This window comes from Akebia trifoliata, chromosome 10, assembly GCF_017979445.1.
Source record: "Akebia trifoliata isolate Shusen 1 chromosome 10, ASM1797944v1, whole genome shotgun sequence".
Lineage (NCBI taxonomy): Eukaryota > Viridiplantae > Streptophyta > Magnoliopsida > Ranunculales > Lardizabalaceae > Akebia > Akebia trifoliata.
This window is the reverse complement of record NC_141384.1, coordinates 2483613-2505338: the sequence shown is the minus strand read 5'-3', so window position 1 is coordinate 2505338 and position 21726 is coordinate 2483613. Positions and strand designations below refer to the sequence as shown.

Here is a 21726-nt window from a genome sequence, read left to right as displayed (position 1 = left end):
ATCATTCCCAACTTGCAACTCAGTTTTTCAAAGATGGTTCGAGGTAATGTTTTGGTGAGGACATCTACAATTTGATGACAAGTTGATGTATATAAGAGGTCCACAGTTTTTACATCTAACTTTTCTTTGATGAAACGTCGATCAATTTCTACGTGTTTGGTTTGGTCATGATGAATTAGGTTTCTTGCAATTCTTATAGCAGCTTGATTGACACAATGCATGATGATGGGTTCAATAGTTCTGATGCCTAGTTCATTGAGTAGTCTTCTTAACTACATTCCCTCACAAATCCCATGGGTCATAGCTCTGAATTCAACTTCTACACTGCTTCGAGCAACTACTGATTGTTTCTTACTTTGCCAAGTTATGAGATTTACCCACACAAATGTATAGTACCCAGTAGTAGATCTACGATCCATTGTAGAGCTTGCCCAGTCAGCATCTACAAAGACTTCAATTTTCTTAGTGGCATTCTTACTGAAGTACAATCCTATTCCTGATGTCATTTGAGATACTTGATTATACGATAGACCGCCTCCATGTGTTCTTCAGTGGGGCTGTTCATAAATTGATTTACAACACTCACTGAAATACCAATATCTAGTCTAGTGTGAGATAGGTAAATGAGTTTTCCCATTAATCTTTGGTAACAGCCTTTGTCCACAGGTGCACTGTCTTCTTTGATTCTGAGCTTCACTGCATAGTCCATGGGAGTTTCAGCCAGTTTACACCTCATCATTCCAATTTCCTTGAGAAAATCAAGTACATATTTTCTTTAAGATACAAAGATGCCTTTCTTTATTCGGGCTACTTCTATTCCTAGGAAATGTTTGATATTTCTAAGGTCTTTGATCTCAAATTCCTTGGCTAGGAATTCCAGTTAATTCATTTCTGCTATCGTCTACAAACACAACTAGGATAACTATTCTGCCAATAGGGAAATGCTTGACGAAGAGTGTGTGATCTGCTTGGCATTGATTGTACCCATATCTCTTTAGAACTTAAGAAAACCTATTGAACCAGGTACGTGGAGACTGCTTCAATCTATATAAGGATTTCTTAAGTTTGCAGACTCTATTGGTTGTAGCAGGAGATTCAATTCCAAGAGGAATGTCCATGTAGACTTCTTCTTCGAGATCACCGTTGAGGAATGCATTCTTGATATCTAATTGGTAAAAAGGTGAATCCAAGTTAGATGTCAGGGAGAAAAGGACACGAACGGTGTTAAGCTTTGCTACAGGTCAAAAAGTTTCCTGATAGTCAATTTTGTATGCTTGAGTAAATCCCTTAGCCACAAGATGAGCCTTGAATCTTTCTACACTTCCATCTATTTTGTGTTTGACCATAAATATCCACTTACATCCAACAACTCATTTTCTTGGTGGTAATTCTGTGAGTTCCTGGGTCTTGTTTTTCTCTAAGACACTGAGTTCTTTAAGAATGGTTACCTTCCATTCAAGTACCTGAATAGCTTCAAGAATGGAATTGGGGACCTACATCTGATCAAGATAGCTGATAAAGGCCTTATATCCTGGTGAAAGACTTTTATAGGATACAAAGTTGTAGATGGGGTAGTTTGTACAAGATCTTACAACTCTCCTTACAGCAATTGGCAAATTCAAATCATCAGAAGGTAGCTTAGTAACAGGAGTTTCGGTGATGTTACCTTGCAAACTGTCAGGGTGGCATGTACTCAGGTTGGACTCCTGGACTGGCTCAAGATATGCTCGATTCTCCGTTCCCCCTTGAGTTATTCTCCTCTAAGAGTAGTCAAGAAGACCACTCTCGGGAATTTGAGGGATATGGTTTGAGACAAAATTTGTGGGAATCACTATTTGTTCGGATGAAGAGGATGACTGAGTAATGATATTCCAAAGCTGGTATTCATTGCCTATGTTTTCCCCTCGAATGGCAGGTTTGGGATAGTATGGATATTGTTCAAAAAAGGTGACATCCATTGTATTGTAGAACTGTCTTGTGATGGTTTTGGGATCCAGTTTACCACTATGATGCACATGGACATAAGTAGAACATCCGAATTTTTTTAAGGGAATGTTAGACACATCTAGAGTGTGGATATGACTCAAGGAGAGTACTGACAAGTATTTTGAAATTTAAGACACGAGAGGACATTCTATTGATAAAATAGGTAGCCCTAAGGACATCTTCCCCCCCCCCCCCCCACCCGAACTGTTTAGGGACATGAGTTGTGAACATGAGAGATCTAGCTACCTCAAGAAGATGCCTATTTTTCCTTTCACCCACCCTGTTTTGTTAAGGTGTGTCAACATAAGAGCTTAGATGAACAATCCCGTGACTTAACAGATAATCATTAAGAATTGAAGCGAGGTATTCCCTAGCATTGTCAGTTTTCAATACTTGGATCTTCGTTTGAAATTGGGTTTGAATCATGGCATTGAAAATTTTAAAGATCTCACATGCTTCAAAATTTTCTTTCATGAGAAATAACCAAGTGATTCGAGTATGATCATCTACAAATGAAATGAACCGACGTGTCCTTGTTATGTTTCTGATTTGAGAAGGTCCCCAAATATCAGAGTGAATTAGTGAAAAAGGATGTGATTTTTTATATGGAAGATTGGGATATGAATTTCTAACATGTTTTGAAAATTGGCACACTTCACATTGAAAATGCTTTGAATTTTTATTTCTAAATAATGATGGGAATTTTTTTTCAAATACAAGAAATTGGGATGACCTAGGCGATAGTGATTCAACATGATTTCACCATCATTATTGGACTTACAATTTAACAAAGCTTTATTCTAATACTAAACATCTGACATAGCTTGGAGGACTTGTCGTTCTGAAGGGTCTTCACCTTTGAGAAGAAAGAGTCCCGAGCACTCTTTAGCACTATCAATCGTCTTCCCTAGATCCAAGTCCTGAAATTCACAGAGGTTATGAACAAATTTAGCCACACAATTTTCATCACGGGTGACTTTAGTAATTGATAAGAGATTACAATCAAGGGTGACATAATCGAGAATAAGGGATTTTGAAATTTTGGTTGAACCAATCCTTATTACTTTGGATATAGATCCATCGGCAATTCTGATAGTGTGTCCTTGGTAGGTTTTAAGATTTATGAGAAGAGAAGCATCACTCGCCATGTGGTCTGAAGCACCTGAATCAACAATCCATGGTTTCTTAACCTGCTTCACACTAAGAGTGTTGAGGGTGTTACCTGATTGAGCCAAAATTGCATATGATGTCGGAGTTATCAAGGATTGTCCAAACATTTTCTAGAAAAGCTCAATTTGCTCTTTGCTAAATAGGGTAGATTCGGTTGAAGTAGGTCTATCAGTTGTAGAGGCAGTATTTCCATGGCTTTCTTTGTTGGTGTGCCGTGAGGACGATGGCTTCCAATCAGCTAGCTTGCCATAAATTTTCCAGCAGTTTCCTTTGTGTGACTAGGTCTACGACAGTGGTCACACCAAAGTCTTCCTCTTGTCCTCGGATAGCAAGTGTAGACCCTTTTCCAATTACTGGAACGACAGATTGAGAACCCATCATCATCTTTTTTCGACTCTCCTCTTGGCGAACTTCGGAGAAGGCTTCACAGATGTTTGGTAAGGGCTTTGTTCCTAGAACTCTGCATCGCATATCATCAAGATCTTTGTTATGCCCCATCAAAAATTTGAAAACCCACTTCTTTTCGACAATTTGTTTGTACACACTTCCATTCATGAACCTCAATGAGGTCTAACTGCTGACAATACTGAGTGAGAGAGTGAAAGTATTGGGTAACCAAAGACTCACCTTGACGAAGATCATGGAGAATGCTTTCGGCCTCAAACAGTTCGGACATATTATCGGAACTGGAATAAGTATCTCTAGCAGCATCTCATATTCCTTTGGCAGTATCATAGAGAAGGAAGTTCTCTCCAATCTCGTTCGTCATGGAATTTATCAACCATGACATCAACATATTGTTATCGGATTTCTATGTTTTGTATTTCAGATCATCTTTGTTTGGGGCCGCTGCACCTCCGGTGAGGTATTCATCTTTCATCTTTCTGCATACGAACATCATGAGGGATTGGGACCACTGAAGGTAATTGTGCCCATTTAATTTGCGACTGGTGATGGGTAGAGTGTTGTTCTCAGTTCCTCTATTAGAGCCTATCATCGCAGGTTCGGGATTGGAGGTAACTTTAGATGAGGAGCTATGTGTTTTTGTGGCCATACCATATTTTGTCATGTGAGAAGATGGGTTTTAGAAAAGCTCTGATACCATGAAGATTTTGCAGGCAGAAGATGAAGAAGAATTGGGAGAGAGAAACTGAAGACTTTTTCTCATATATTTTCAAATGTATGTATAGCAATATAAATAGGACTAGGAATTAGAAAATTAGTCTTCTAATCTAGGGATACAACTAATACACCTCCTACAATCAATCAATATAGAAAAAGGAAACTAAATCCTAGGAAATCAAGTAATCAACTACTCAAATCCTTTATTTATAGCCTATATAATTGAGCAAATCACAAGGGAAAATATTCTCTAATTTTCAAGAATAAATCTCAGAAATTCTACAAAAACAAGTGCAACATTTTTTTGGTAATGAGATTTTTTAAGTGATGGAGTGCAATTGCTAATGGATGGTGTGCAACTAGTCAATCCCTAAATATATCAGTCCTTTTTTATATAAAAAAAAAGAAGTTAATCCTCTATCTTCTTCTTCAATCTATCTATTCTACAATTATTATTTTTATTTGTGAGAGATCAAGAAACTATCAAAAACCCTCTAATCCTTTTAAGAAATCAACCCATAGACTTTGTTTTCTTGATTTTCAAAAAATCTTGATTTCTTGAATCTCAAATCTTGAATCCTTGAATGTTGATTTCTTGAAACCATTTTTCCTCAACCTGTATCCCTTTCCTGATTCTCTTAACCTTTAATTCTTACCCTTCAAACCATAACCTTTTCTTTTACCATATAAACATAGATCATTGATTATAATTGCAAAATGCTATAGTTGAATCCCACAACCAAACCTTTGGGGTTGATCCTAAATTTTTAAGGCAACTTATTGTAGCCAAATCCTTAACCCAATCCCAAACTAAATTTCCTTACCCCCCCCCCCCCCCCCCCTTCTCTTATTTTCCTCTTCTTCCCTCATCATTTTACATCAACTAATTTTATGGTAAATCATATAAAAGTATAGATTCTTTATCTCCAACAATATTTATTAGTGTTGAAAAGGTTCTTGGTAGAATAAATATTTGTTGATGATTTGATAGTATTTTACAAAGCCACAAGAAAATCCTTATCCCACCAAAAAGAGTTATTAAACAAATATGAAATATTTCAAGTCAAGGATAAATGTAGAGAAAAGCCATTTCTATGTGGAAAGTAGATATGGATCTAATGAAAATTCAAATGATTAGGGAGATTATTGGCTTCGTAGGAGAAAGGCTTCTCTCAAATTATTTGGGGTGCCCCTCATTTACTAGAAGATTGACAAATGAAAAATGTTTCCAATACCGACAACAGTTCCCATTGAAGCTTACAAGATTCAGTTTGTTTGGCTCCCCCCAGCAAAATGCTAGAAGCACTACATTGAGGTATGAGTTTCAATGAGGGCGATTCCTTGTCGAACTCGCAAGTGAACCCCTTTAGAACCTTTCTTCTTTCATATATTTGTGTTTTGTTGGTAGAGAATATCTTTAAGAAGGTGGAGAGCTTGAAATCCAAGCTGTTGTCTTTCGGGATCATCTAACTTTATTGAATCATATTCTTTCTGTAGACACCCCAATTTGAACGACCCCCACTCGAAAAGGACCAACAAAAGTATATTTTATCCAAAAAATCCATCAACGGGCCTAAGGGCCCAAATCTTTAAAAACTTGTTCTTTTTGTTCAAATAAAGGCCTTAGGACTTCAATCACTCAATGAACCCCCACAATAAGGTCAATTCATCATTTAAATTCAAATATCTTCTCAATCCACCACCATTCTAACCCTAAACTTAAAATCAAGTCTTGAGCCCATTTCTAAGCCCATCTAGAACCCACCAATCCTAAGTAGCCCCAAACCCCCATTTTAGCCCTATCTTAAATCAAAGCCTAACTCTAACTTAAGATGATTCCAATCAAATTCCTAACCTAGACCACAACCAAATCCTAAGCCCAACCTAAAGAGGCTCAATCCAACTCATCCTAAAATTAAATCAATTTATCCATGGACCACCATTCACCTCTCCTTAAGCCCAACCTATGAAAACCCAATCAATGCCCATTTGACCAAGGTCAAAGTCATCAAACCCTAAAAAAGCTCATGCTGACAAAAAGGGACACTTGTCACCACCACCATTCACATCCCAAAATCAATCTATCAAACCCAATCATCATCCTCAACCCACACCACTTGTCATCATCAAATCCCATCATTTCATCCAAATTTTCATCACAAACCATCCCTCCACCCCTTCTCCTTAATCAACTCACCTAACCTACTTTCATACCATTTTTCACATGTTATCACCAAGGTCACTCTTTCAAAACCTTTTAACCAAACACCCACACCTCTCAACATTAACCAACACTCAATCTAGGTATGGGTTGTCTAACCAATCAAATTGGATTTTATCCATAGGTTTGGAATCAAAAGAAACCCACCTTTGCCACATTTACCCCTCCCTAACCTCAAAATCCAAACTTTTCATACTTGAAAGCCCATGTCATTTCCCTTCACCATTTACCTTTAACCCTTCTAACCCTAAAAGTAACCTTCAACACTGATAAAAACCCATATCTCCCTCTCAAAAAGTACATGCTTGAACTCTCCCCCTCATCTCAATCTCATATACTATCAAGCCCCCTCCTCACTCTAAAACTAATAAAAATCCCTACTAATCTTTCTACTTTCTCTCTTTTTCATTCTCTTCTCTTAAAAAAAGGAATTCAACATAATTCTACTAAGGACCTAAAAAGAAGAAGGAAAGAAGAAGTCAAGGTCTCAAGGTGAGTTTAGAATAGGGTTTCCTTTTATATCCCCCTCTCAATCCCCCTCCTCTATCTCTACATCTCATTTTTTTAATTTAGTTTAGAAAATCATATGATGTAATGAATACCCTCCCCTACCTCTGATAAATAAGACTTTGATTCGATTGAAAGTGTAGGGAATGTAGTGAGTTTCAAAAGAAAATTATTTTAAACCTTTCAATATTTTGTGCACCCACCACAAAACTTGTTTTAATGTTAAAGTTGATTGAGCCCTGATTGGGTCCTTCTCATTCCATGAGAGTGGGCCAATAACCACAAAGTCGGCACTTTTCAAAACTTATTTTCTCAAGGCAAGACATGTTAAGGGTGCCCCACTCAATGAGGTGATCCTCATAGTCTAAGCAGACATTACAAATTCCTAGCATTCAAGGGCATAAAACTATCATTTATTAGAACTTTCTATTTTTTTTCTCTAAAAAAATGGTTGTGTTTTTAAAAGCTATCACCTTTGTGTGGAGAGATAGGGGTACCTAATACCTTCCCCGATTTCTAATTGAATCTTTACCTAAATCTTAGGTAGACTCATGATGAATCTTTATAAGAGTCACTGCGATGCCCAAAATGTTAATTCTTCATAAATACTTTTCGGGTGACCATACACACATTTTTCTAAAAAAGAATGGTGGCAACTCCAAATCCAAGTAGCATTAATCTTTGGACTCAAAAATCATATAGCTATACTTTCATCTATGCCAATTTACCTAATCTCTCTTGTTCCAATTCAAACATTGGTGATAAATGCAATTGAGACCATTTGTTGAATTTTTTAGAAGGGGGAAAAGGAGAGTTCAGAAAGAAATTTTGTCTTGTTAGATGGAATACACAACAAAGCAAAGTCAAGAAAGTGGTATTGGGGTGAGGAAGCTTCAAGATGTTCACCAAAAGGGCATTGTAGACACCCAAACAATGCCGAGGTAGTCTAGGAAATGTTCAAAAGTCTGTGAAAGAGGATGGAACCCAAATTCTCCAAAAATCAAAGGAATGGAAGAGTCCAAAAAGTTTTGAGCTAAGTCGAGCAAGATTTAAGCTGGGTCCTTTCTTGAAACATAGACTAGTTCCAAGAAATATCGAGTCTACTCTTAAAGGATAGCCCAGTGTATTTTTAACCTAGGTCGTTCTTCTAGCAAAGACCAGTACAGTCTTGATCTAGTCCTTGCGTCCTTGTTTCAAGAACGGACTCAAAAAAAATTGGTTACAATTTTGGTCCCAACTACCACGTGGCACTCCTCTGGCATGGTTCTCTTGGACCACCTCCATTTGTCTCCGTTCTAGAGCCAAAAAAATAAATCTTAAGGTGTTTTTACACTTTAACCCACTCTAATAAAAGAATTACCCTCTGTATAAAAAATTTCCATCTTTACTCTGACTATTTTGCCAACTAAGTTTCTTTGAAGGCTTTTTTATAATTACTCTTACTTCTTCAAGGGCTTCAAGCTCATGTGCCAAACATTGTGGAGAAATCTTAAAAGTTAATTACTTTGTTAACCTCATTGGTTGAGAGACAATTTAAGGTAATTGACCCTTAGAACCTGTTATTTGAATATAATTTTTTCCCTCTTCTATTAAGGCAGTTGTTGAAATCTGGGCTTAACTTAAGAATATTGACATCTTTGCCCACCAAAATAAAACTCTAGAACCTAGGGATAACTTACCCTCTTAACCCCAAGTTGTTAAAGCATATGAAGCATATGGGAGGGCAATTAACCCTTAACACCAACTGAGAGTAGATAAAGTTGTGTCATTGCCTTGTTTTTAAATGACATTATCCTCTTCCTCAAGGCTTTGGACAACTATATCCTTTAAAGAATTCTCTAGATACCTTGAAGAAAATCACACTCTTATCCTTTGATCTTCTTGATTGGTGAGACTCATTAAGGTGTAATTGACCATCAAGGCCTCTTTAATGGAGGGTAATCAAGGTCCAACACTTAAAAATTCTTGTAAATAAGTTGAACTTGTGATATGTGGACACTTATATCCCCAAAGGTCTAAAATTGCATATAAATAGAGGAGGCTCTTTAGAAAGGGAAAAAAAAAATCTTTCAATCCCAAAACCTTGCCCAAATCTTTTCTCAAGCCCATCTCCACCTCCATTGCACCTCAAGACTAGAAGGCCTCCATAGGAGGAAGCGATTGAACATTAAATTCTTTTTGTGCCCCTTTGTCAAAGATGTTTGGAAGAGGGGGTGTCAATGGTTTGATTGTCGAAAGCCTACGCTATTATATATCTTGCTCATCATTAATTGATTGAGTAAAAGAGGTGGAAATAATCAAATGTGCTAACTTAACAAAGATGGAAAGGCATGTGGAGTGTTGATCCTAGGACTAGGTTCAAAACCGGTTAAACCGACCTTCACGTTGACCCCTAACCCTTGTAGCTTGTAAGCTTAAAAAAAAAAGTGGAGGAAATAATCAGGTTTGGATACTTATAAAGGAAGCTCCATGGGTTGTTTTGATATGCTTATAAAACCAAATTCGCTCTTGGTTAACTAGCAAATTGGAAATTGATTCGACTGCAATTGCTCATGGTATTCTAAAAGTTAGGCAATGATCGATCTCAGACCTTACCATGAACTCAACAACTAGCAAAGTCTTATTCTAAGATAAGGCAAACAAATAGGGAGTTTATCTTTCAGAGGAGAAGCTCAGCACTAACAGAATTCTACCAATTCCTTTCAACACCCCACAACTGAAAGATGGCCTGACCCACCTACTATTCTAGCTATGCTATGAATCCAAACTTGGCTTTAATAATACGCCTCCACAAACTACTCTAACCAAACAAATCACCAAAACCAATTCCCGAAAAGAGCCGAGTTTATACACCTTGGGTTTCGAAACCCAAGCCTCACTTCTTTTTAAAACAAATACTTCTCAGATGAAATTTTCTTTACCGGTACTCACCAGACCAAATAAAATCTCTAAAAAGCTAGTCAAAATTTTCTTCCACACTTACAAGGATTGAAACTAGGGAAAGGAAGTAGACCAGTGACAGTGTTCTTGATCAATGTAATCTTTCCCCTTTAGATAAGTATCTCGTGTTTAATAAGCTTACGGCGTTACAACTATTATACAATGCCCCCAGTGATAACCCAAGATAAAAAGAAGGAAAACATCTCACTTGACAACCCATCGAATCAACCAAAAATTTGTGACATGACCCATAACAAACACTATGTGAAAAAAGACCATATTTGACTGCCTTGGGCCGTCAAATTTCATAAAATTCGACGGACAAAAGAGTCGAATTGGCGTCAAATTTTTCATTGTCAAATTTTTGTTTTCGACGGGTTGAAACTATCAAATTAATGAAGGATGGGAGAAATTCAACAATTCTAAGCCATCAAATCTGGGAACATCAAGAATTTTGATGGTCTTAGATCGTCAAAATTCAGTTTCTAAAATCTGCGGGTCTTGGCCCATCAATTTTTTATGTGGAATTTTTCAGTTTTCACGTAGTGAAATACCTTGCGTTTTTCAAGATTCATCACTAACTCAAATGCTGCATAGAAAGAATACAGAAGGCCACAAAGAAACTATCAGATAAGGCGGCCTCACATCTTCACACACCATCCCTATCAGTTTGAAGGAGAATATTAACGGAAAAGGCATTGTAATAAGGTGCATGCATGCGGTACAATATCACTTTTTTTCTATCAAAAAGCTAGGGTGTTAAAATGGCCCCACTCTACATCAAAATCAAACTACATGTATACTTCCGCAAATAATTACAAGTTATTTCATGATGACTAAAAGCTAATTCTGAATATTACATTACAATAATCTATAATGGAAAACTATATCTCGAACCCCAACTTTTACATTACAATCATCTATGATGGAAAACTATATCTTGAACCCCAACTTTGGAAGGGAAATTCACTACACAACGAGAAGTTGCCCATAATCTGGTCTAATCTTCTCAAAACCAAATCCACTCCCACCTTCTGAAGATAGGGCTTCGTATTTATATTTATCTTTATAATAACCAAATCCACTCCCACCTTCCGAAGATAGGGCTCCATATATATATTTATCATTAATAAGACCTTCCTCAAGGGTCTTCCAAAACAAATGTTTGATAGGCTTTTGAACAATACTACTGCATCCCCAAGCACTGAAAAAAGATTGGCTTCACTTAAGACCATCATAAAAAATTCATCTTTGATCAAAATTATTTTTGATGTCCACCTCAATCAATTAGAAGAGGGGCTAAACTTATGATTTCCCCCTTGAAAAATCATCTATTTTGTTCCTTCCTAATATAGTAAGTAGTAGCCGTGAAAGCTACATAGGTTAAAGCATATCATGGACTGATTTGGAAGGGAACGGGAACTTCAAACTATAAGACTCTCTTCCATCACCAAGCCAACTCCACTTCATCTAATCCCAAACATAGCAAGAATGAGCTTCCAATCCAACAGCTATAGGAACAACAAAATAGGATGTGGACATGTGATCATTCTACTCCAAGTTGATCCAACAAAGCACATATCTTGACGGGATCACGGAACCCTTTATAACCAAAATTTCCAACATTGAGAGATTTTAATGCAAGGCCATCCAAGTAGTGAAAGAGTATCTAGGGAATTGTCTAGTATTCCACCAAACCTTGCTCTATTCAAGGTAAGCATCATTCTGGTTTACAGTTTCCAAGCACTCTTAAAAGTGAACTTACCCTTGGTCATCAATAACCAAACAAAACGGTCATTTCTACCTTGATGACTTGGCAAAGGGTGGCACTGAACCATGTCAAGAATTTCGTGCATTCTTTCATTATACGAACTGATGAAGAACAGCCCATTACCATCATGCTTGTGGGACTAAGGAACTGCCCAATTAATTTTTCTTCTAAACTGAACCAGAATAGACCTGCTCACCACCCACGGATCCTTCCATGTAAAGTAGACCTATCATCCCCAATAATAACCTGAATATGAGTTGTTGCATGCATCCTCTCTAACCTTCATAATTTCACACCATGCCCATAAAACATTTTGAGGAACCCATCATGTCAACACATCGCCATTACAAATGTATTCAACTTACCCATCCATAAAAAAATTATCATTGATCACATTCTAGAAAAGTTTAATCACACGATCACAATGTGATAAAAGACCAAATTTGACGGACCAAGAGGTCGAATTTTTCATTGTCACATTTTTTTTTTCGGCCAAAACTATCAAATTAATGAAGGATGGGAGAAATTCGACAGCTCTAAGCCGTCACATCTAGGAATATCAAGAATTTCGACGGTCCTAGACCGTCAAAATTCAGTTTCTAAAATTTGTGGGCCTTGGCCCATCAATTTTTTCTGTCGAATTTTCCAATTTTCACATAGTGGAGCTTCATTCTAACCCAAAATACTTCTAATGCCATGTCCACCTTGATCTAAGGGCCGGCAGAAAATTTTCCATCTACGAGGATGCACCAAATACCCAAGAGAGGGCCCTTTCATAGAAAGCATGCAAAGGAAAATTCAATTCTGTTGATGGCTTATTTAGGAAGGAAGAAGATTGAGCTCTAATATATCTGGAGACTAACACAAAACCAATTTTAAGAAGTTCTAATTGATTTACAAACTGCAAATGACAAAATACGTATTTTCTCTAGCCCTCCAATCTTGGATGCATTCTGTCGATGAGGGGTTGTCAAAGGGAAAGAGACATCCAGGGAAAAATAAAGTAATACCCAAATATTTAACCGAGAAGGACCCTTCCTTGGACCATAGGGCATCAACAATTTCACATTTATTAACACGAGCCACATAGAAAAAACCAAACTTTTCACATAGCTAACAAGGAGGCAAGATATCATAGAAATTTAACAGTCCTTATACCTCAGACTAAGTCCATGGAATTTTTGGGAAAACGTAACACATCAACAAATTTTAAATTAGATAGAAGAGCACCTTTATCACTGGGGGCATAATAACCCCCTCTATCTTTTCTTCAAGGAGGCAGAAGAAAACTCCAAGGCTACAGTAAAAGATATAAAGATAAGGGTGATCACCTTGACAAAGACCACAACCACAAGGAAAATAACCATAACTCAAATAATTTAGGATAACTGAAAAGCGAGTAGACACATATTTCATCACCCACATGACCCAAATACTAGGACAACCAACTGGTTAAGAATAGATTCCAAAAAATCCCATATTACTCTTTCATCTAAGCTTTTCTTAAATCATTTATAAAACAAAATTTTTGGGAAGATGACCTAAGAAGATAATTCCTCACCATTGCGTGAGGTATTAGAACTGTGAAATTTAATTAATCCGCCTACCTTTCACAAAAGCTGATTGATTTTGATGAACCAAACAAGGGAGGAATGAAGCTAACCTATTGGCCATTAATTTAGTGATAACTACAAAATTACATAAGAATTTTGGCCTAAAAGTACGTAGACTTTAGACAATGATCTTTTAGGGATAAAATATATGAACGTGGCATTTACTTCCTTTTAGCACTCCGATGATGGAAGAAACTTGGAATAGCTACTGCACACTTCATCCCCAAAGGAGTAACAAGAATTTGGCACCAAACCATCCTGCCCCAGGGGCTTCATCATTTGGGGCCTCACAAATCACACTTTTTATCTCCTCCCTAAAACGTCTTAAAAAATTTAGCCGTAAACTTTCCCATTGTCTCGTCCTAGATAGAACTTGCATGTTGTCAACTAGCTCATTAGTTCCTTTTCTAGTAATGTTAGAAGCCACTAATGAGTAGGAAAGAAATTTTTTTCCGATTTCCTTGCTTGAGCGGTTTTGACTTTGGACTTTTTCCTTGCAAACTCTCTTCGGCTTCCATCTCTAGAAATAGCCACTCAGTAGCCTTGTCATGTGTAGCAAGATTCAAATTTAGACAATCATACTGAATTTGATTTTGTATCACATAAAACATATTGGTATTTCACCTTCCCAACATTGATTCAACCAAAAACTTCTCGATTCACCACTTAATCACCTCATTCACTTTCTTCAGCAAGCTAACCACCTGGAACATAGTATTGCCTTGAAAAGTGGAATTCCAAGCATGCTACACCAATATCATTATTGAGGTGTCTCATCACACAGGTTGTTGAACTTTATTAGGATCACATTTGCATCCAATTAGGGCTTTCTTTCTAATAAATTGGATTGATTAACAACATCTTTTTAAAAATTTAGACAACTGTTTTAATTATACATGGTGAAAATTAAAATAACTTCTACATCCAATAAGGGTTTTCTTTGTATTAGTTTGAGTGCTTAGGATATATTGTCTTCAAATTTTACTTGTTAATTGTCTCTCTCTCTCCCTATGTATATATAGAATTTCAAGTTGACATATTCGCATCTAGCTATCCCTGAAATTCATTTTCTATGAAAACTATTACACTCAATAAGATCTTTCTAAAGGAGAAGCTGCAACATCAAATTTAGGGGCCAAAGGAGGCACCCATAAATTTGGGGCATAAACTTCTTTCCATTTATAATATTTGAGAATTTTAATATTAAACAGTCTAGATCATCAGAAGGTATTAAAATCAGAATATACCATGCAACTAATTCAAATTAACTACTTTATGATCTACATAATGCAAATCAAACTGCAAAAATAGGGATGAACTCTCACAAATTACATAAACAAATGAAAACAATTCTAGAGTGAACTGAGTGTACCTCAACCGAATAAGGGATAAGTTAACCACTATTGAATTGAGCCTTGAGGTTTGTAAAGCTGTCACTTCTGTCCAATACCTAATTGTGTTTTCTCCTTTAATCTTCTCCATTGACATTCTTCTCCTGTTGCATCCAACAATAAGGAATTAAGAGAGAACAATAAAGACAACTAAGTCTTGAGTGATGAAATCATTTAAATTGTGCAAAATTTGATTTACATTAAGGAATGACTAAAGATTCTCTCTAAAAGAAATTCAAATAGCATCAAGTCTTAAGATTCAAAATCACTAAACAACAGATAAAAATTAAATCATACATATTTGTTGCCCACTTAGGGTATAACTGTTTCCTTGGCAAACAGTTTTTCTAATAGGAAGATTTTTCTAACTTCTAACCCATCAATAAGTTTTATTTTCTACAGTAACAGCTTTCTATAAGAACACCATGTCCATCTGCCACAAGAAAAGAAAGAAGAAAGAATAGATGGAAAATATGGATTTACTATATTTAGCAAAAGAAATTAAGAAAACCTGTTTGATCCTTCTAAAAGAACCCAGATTTAGGCGAGAATCCGATTGAAAATAATTTCTACAGAAACAGCTTTCTTCAAGAACATGTCCATCTGCCGCACTAAAAGAAAGAAAAGAGAGTAGATGGAAACTAGAGATTTACTATATTTAACAAACGAAATTAAGAAAACCTTGACTGATTCTTCAAAAAGAACCTAGATTCAGGCGACAATCTGATTATAAAGAGATCTCAATCTACTTTTCCCTCTATGTCCGACCAACACGAAGAAGAAATCAAACAATAGGGGAAAAATAGAGCAAAATATTATAATATGTAAAATAATATAATATTCCACAATAAGTGTTACAGTTTTCAGTTAAATTCAACCAGAGTACAAGCGTACCTTCTTATCCCATTTTGAGCCCCAAGGAACCCTCAAAAGTCATACCTTTTGACTTTATTAAAATAAATAACTAGCACAAATAAAAATTCATTCCAATTTTAAGCCTTACTTAGGGTCATTATGTGTTAAAATGAATTACCATATTAGCAATCCAACACCACAGCCCTCAAGATTTCATAGAAAAACTCAGATTTAAGAAAAATAAAAATAAAAATTCGGCTTCATCCAAGGTTTTAGAAAGGATGCCCACCCAACTTCCACGAAACTCCTAAATTTAAAAATTAAAATTCAACGACAAAAATTTGCTATGTTTTGAAAAAAAAAATTGAAAGTTCATATAACTTTGTCCTCTGCAACCCTGAAACTTGGGATCATGTTATTAGATGCTAGAAGGTGAGCCCAAGGACCCTTCGTAAGGGTGGAATCCTTACCAACTTAGTAAGGCTAGTCGGACTGTTTGCAAATTGATTTATATTACCCCAAAAAAAAGTGATAAAATATATTAAAACCAATCAAACGTAAAGATGTTACCATGTTTTGCTTTACTTGGACTGAGATTGAAGGAGTTAACTGAGAGACTAAAAGATAAAAGGAACTAAGAGAGAGAGAGAGGGTCGGGCTTTAGTTTCCTTAAAGAGTATGAGTGGCAAAAGATATTGGTTACAGCTTTGGCCGGGAAATAATAAGAACGTCAGATTCGGGCAAAGATGAGCTGACAGAAAGAGGAGTGAGCACGCAATGGCCACGACATACCCTTGGTACAGTTCCCTGAGTGTGCTCACTCTCTTCTGTCAGTATCTCTTGTATCCAAATAGAAACATAAAGAGGTTTTCTTCCCCAAAAATATATATATATAAATAGAAATGAAAAAAGAAAAATGAATCAGTTGTGAAATCATGCAATAAAATGCCACCATTTGAGGAAAGATAACAGAACCCATGGACTCTCTCACTCACTCAAAAATAAAGAGAAGTTTTCTTTAGGGTAATTAAGATGAAAACGCAGGAAAGCAAGAAACAAAGCAAACCCACTTGCAAAATGAAAAGCAAATGGTCAAGAAGTCAACTATAGACGTTGGATTATATTCAAGATGTGTTTGATGTGAATCTTGAGGGAAAATAGGTCATTATCTAAGATGAACCACCATTGAAGACAGCTACAGTAGTAGGTTATGGCTAGCAGAATTACACGTAATCGATCATACGACCATTGTCTGTACTTTATGAAGAGAAAATTGTGGAGAGTGAGAGAGAGAGAGAGGTTTATTAGATTTAGAAAGGACATAGAAGGACAGGAGTGTAGGAGTAACTTTGGTTGGGGGTGTAATTTTTTTATTGAATTAATTTGATGCTTTTTAATTTGACTGGTAGGTCTGTTTACTCGAGAACGGCCATTGTAAGTTGGAACTGTTAAAATTTTAGATCGATCCTTGATGTCTTGGCAACGTTTGTTGGAAATTGTGTAGATTTCTGGGAAGATAAGACTGGATAGCGTTTATCTCTATTCATCAGCTTGGGATGGTGACCTCTCCTTTGCACCCCCACTTAAAACCTTCCAATTCTACCACAAATTTTTTTCTTGATAAGTAGCATTCCACAAATTTTGTTATAAGCCACCTAATACATTTTTACTATTTAATATTAAAAAAGAAAAAACGTTTAATCAACGTTTCAAATTACAGATAAGCCATTTTCTTACATGTTCGTTTTCACATGCCACTTCCTAGTTGTTTCTAAAGATTGAATGGGGTTTTTCACTCCAAATGGAAATTAGTTTGGAATCTGGTCCAAATTTTTGGTTGGAAGGTTCTCCATCTCGTTTGCCCAGTTTATTCCTTGAGGAAAAAGCGTGGCACTCATCTTCCTTCTAAATGTCCTCTATGCAAGTCAGTGGAGGAAGACCTTCGTCATCTTTTCTTCCAATGTCCTTTTGCTAAGGATATTTGGAAATATTTTGGTGGACTCTTCGGTTTACCTTAACCACGAGGTGGTTTGATTTCTTATTTAATTCGATGTACCTCGGATGCAGAAACTCAATTAGCCAAGTTGGTCCCTTGGATTGTTATGTAGGAAGTTTGGTTAGCTCGTAATCTTTCGATCTTTGACTATTAGAAGAGAACAAAGAATGATGTAATTAAGAGGTTTAAAGGTTGGCTGTGTCAGTTGAATGAGGTCTCCTTTCAAAGTCTCAAAAGATGTTCAGTGTCATTGCTGTGAGATGGGAAAGGCCTCCAAGGGACTTTCTGAAACTTAATATTGATGGTTCAAGCATTGGTAATCCAGGTAACGGAGGTTCAGGATTCATTTTCAAAGACCATCAAGTACTTTCATCAAGGCAGGTTGTTGCTTCTTAGATAATGGAACGAACAATTTTGCAGAATTTAGTGCACTCCTTCTTGGTCTTCAAAGACTTCCCTTGATTGGCCTCAAGTTAATCATTGAATCTGATTCAAAGTTGTTTGTGAATGCCCTAAAAGGAGTCGGATCCCCTGTGGAAATTGGAATTTATTGTTACCAAAAGCCTATATATTCTGCATCAACTCGAGTGGGACATCAGACATGTTTTTAGAAAGGCAAATAGCTTAATTGATGCTTTGGCTGTTTAAACATCAGAAATTTGTACTTCTGAACATTTTATTCTGTATTTAACTTAACTTTGTTAGCCAGTAAAGCCTATGTGGGAGACCAAAAGGCTCTCCATAGCCCAAGGCATTTGTAATATCTTCCTCCTTTAATCTAAATCCTTGCTTGATTAGCTAAAAAACAAGGATTTTTGAATTTGAAGAAGCAAAGAACGATCGTTGAAAAATTTTAGAAAGAAAAATCTAAGGGTTTATACAAAAGATTAAGATGAGGTTGAAAACAATGGAATGAAGATGTGGTTTAAGAGAAGTAAATCTCGAAGATGACCCACTTTTTTACACCCTAGTTTCTTTTCACAAGCACTCATCTTCAACCCCTTTGGTACAATTTTTCTCTCTACCGTCCATCATTAGTTCTCAACAATCATGTTTTGGAAGAGAATCACAAAAATGTGAAGACTTTTCCCTCTAATTTTTCTTGTAGGTGCCTTAAGATCCTTAAGCTTTTAAACTTGTAGGGTCCTCCAAATTTCCCTATGCTTTCTAGTTTTCTCTATGGAGGTGTTTCTACTATAGGGAAAAGAAAAATTAAAACATTTTTCAAAATTTTAGGCATTTGAGGAATCTTTCCATTTACTCAACTTATCATACTTGTTACAACACAAGGATTTTAAAAAGTTGAGGTTTAATAGATTAAAATAATTTTCCATAGACCTTGAAGATTGATTGATATTGGGAAGAAAAATCAAGGGATTTTGGATAGGTCGAAGACAAGTCTATTTGACATTATTTTTTCGACGGTCCATAAGAGAATACTAAGGTAAAAGAAAAAAAATGCTAGTTCAAAAAAAAAAAAAAATTTAAATTAATTTCCAATATGGTGAATTTTCCAATTTAAAGATTTATTGGAGTAGACACCCCATATTTGCATTCACTTGATTTGGCGATCCGTCATCCAGTTGTTGTGGATTCCTAATGATGAGCGTAAAGAACTAGAAAATTTGGGGGAGGCTTCTTCCAATTCCTTATGTTTTCCTCCTAATCTTTCTAATTCTGCTCTCTTCTTTCTCCTTGCCACACGACATAGAATTATGCACACTTAGGATCACTATATTATACACTTGATTTTGTAAGTACGTACTCTTAGATTCGATATAAACTTTGATAACTTAATAACCTCGCTACGTTAGAAAAATATAACCTCAAGACTTAGAAATAATCACGTTGGGACTAAAAGAAATCTCACGTCAGAATTCGTAAAAATATTTAAAAATCATCAAAATGACAAGAATATCCCTTATGAATTTTGGACCTCCAAAAAGTCTTTAAAGTACCTTCATTGTCTTTAGAATATGATTTCAAGTTTAACGAGACCCAAATCAACAAAATCAGAGAATTTATGAAAAATCGCAAAATGGCAGAAACGCCCCTTGATATCCGACTTGTACATAGAAACCTTGACTCTTAGGAAAATCGAAATAAAAAAAATTATAATCAATTAATCAACCAAATATAAAATCGACCAATCAACATTTAAATTAAAATTTAATCAACCAATCAAATTGAAATTAAAATCGAATGAACCGGTTAACATTAAAATTAAAATCTGATCGATCAATCAAATTGAAATTAAAATTTAATCAACCAGTTAACATTAAAATTAAAATTCGATCAATCAATTAACATTAAAATTAAAATCCAATCGATCAATTAAATTGAAATTAAAATCCAATCAACCAATCAACATTAAAATTAAAATATAATTGACTAATCAAATTAAAATTAAAACCCAATCAACCAATCAACATTCAAATTAAAATTAAAATGAACCAACTAACAAATCAATTCAACCCATAGACGTAATTGATAATCCATCGGTTAATCAAAATAAAAAAATTAAAACACAATTAATCAATCAAATTAAAATTTTGACTTAATCAAAACAAAATTGAAAATTAAAATTAATTTACCTAAGTCATTTGAAATTTTAACTTAATCAAACAATCAAAATTAAAATTAAAAAATTAATCATCAATGATCCACCAATGTGCCACGAGTTGCGAAGCATGAGATCATGGTTCCTTTCATTTTTTTCATTAAAACTCAAGTAGAGAAAGAGAGTCTCTCTTTGGTTCGGTCAAAGAAGAAATAAATAAAAGAAAGAAAGAGAAAGAATAGAAGAAGAAAATAGAAACAGTGTGCTATAAAGAAAGAGACTTCTCTTTTTCTTTGGGGGCTCGCATTTTTTTAATAGAAAAAATGGGAAAGGTACAAGAGAATTCTTTTGGTCTCTTTCTCATACACATTTGTGCAAAGAAGGTCTCCTCTTGGACAGCAACTAAACGAAAAAAAAAAAAGGAAAAGGGAGAGAAAGAAGAAAAATGATCCTACCTTTTTTCGTCCTATAATAGCCTAACACCTCATTTCATCTCCTTCTATTCTATCTATGTTTTGCTGCCTAAAGATCCCTTCACCATCATCACAAACCAACCACATCATTCTAATCATCTCTTCTTTACAGTAACCCACAAACCAGCACATAACTCTTTCATCCCAAGTAGGTAGAGTAAGACATTCAACTTTTACTCAGATTATGCTCAAATTATGCTCAGACCTTATGCTTAGTGTATGCTCATATTTTACTCAATTTTTAATTCATAATTTTCTCAGGTTTTGCTCAGATTTCATTACGCAGTTTTCTATCAATAAATCTGTTATCTTCTCATCATGAATGCGTTGAATGGAGATGCGCCTTTTTAAAATCATCACTATACTATTGCACACACATGTACTTGCATCAGTCAAGGAGAATTTCCTAAAATTCAAGGATTTGACATTTTTAGTCCAAGGAGAGGTTACCCTCAAGAATCGATCCTACGCCCTACGCCCTCCACTCATCTTTTTATTACAGCAGCCCACAATCTTCATGTTCTCCTTCTCTCCACTTCTCATGTTTTAATAATAGCAAGTTTACTACTATTTATTCTCCACAACACCCCAACAACAATTTTTCTCGACAAACCTCCTAACAACAACAAGATGGTTGATCATCCTTCTCCGTGCCATCTTTATAAACATCCTAACGACAGCAAGTTTGTGTTTCTCCCTCCCCATAACACACTGAATATAGCAATAGCCATTTTATGTCCCTCTCTATCTTGATCAATGTCTAGAGCGGTCTGACATCATCCTCAATGTCTTTGTTGTCTTCTGCCAATGCCCCCAGCAGCAACGGCACCATCATCTTCTTCACGCAACTTCATCGTCTCCTCAATCCTCTCCTAACGTCGCCACGGAACAACCCTCTCTCCTCTCTAAAAACGTTCAACCTCATTTTGAGTTGCGCCTGAAGGAAAGCGCATAATCATCATCTCGTCGTGGAGGTAAGTTTCATGATACTTTATGTTATTTTTTTTATTTTATCTATTTTTATTTTGTGTTCCTTCTTTTCTTTCTCCTTGTGTTTTTCGATCATATCTTCTTCTTTTTTACACTAATAGGATTAGAAATTTTTGTGTTTTTAAATTCTA

General features: G+C 35.8%; 1 protein-coding gene across 33 annotated transcripts in view; it reads right to left on the bottom strand.

The window, feature by feature from the left end:
- LOC147392713 (uncharacterized) overlaps positions 1 to 21726 on the bottom strand; it is a 78279-nt gene that overhangs the window by 23183 nt on the left and 33370 nt on the right. For 7 of the 33 annotated variants that reach the window (XM_086457086.1, XM_086457085.1, XM_086457084.1 and 4 more), the window contains 2 exons: positions 14703 to 14825; positions 12948 to 13014 (listed from right to left, as the gene is read on the bottom strand). In XM_086457086.1, coding sequence (XP_086313212.1) covers positions 12948 to 13014; positions 14703 to 14818 — 183 coding nt within the window. In that variant the 5' untranslated portion in view covers positions 14819 to 14825. The other 26 variants (XR_015182426.1, XR_015182425.1, XR_015182427.1 and 23 more) reach the window with 18 other exon arrangements.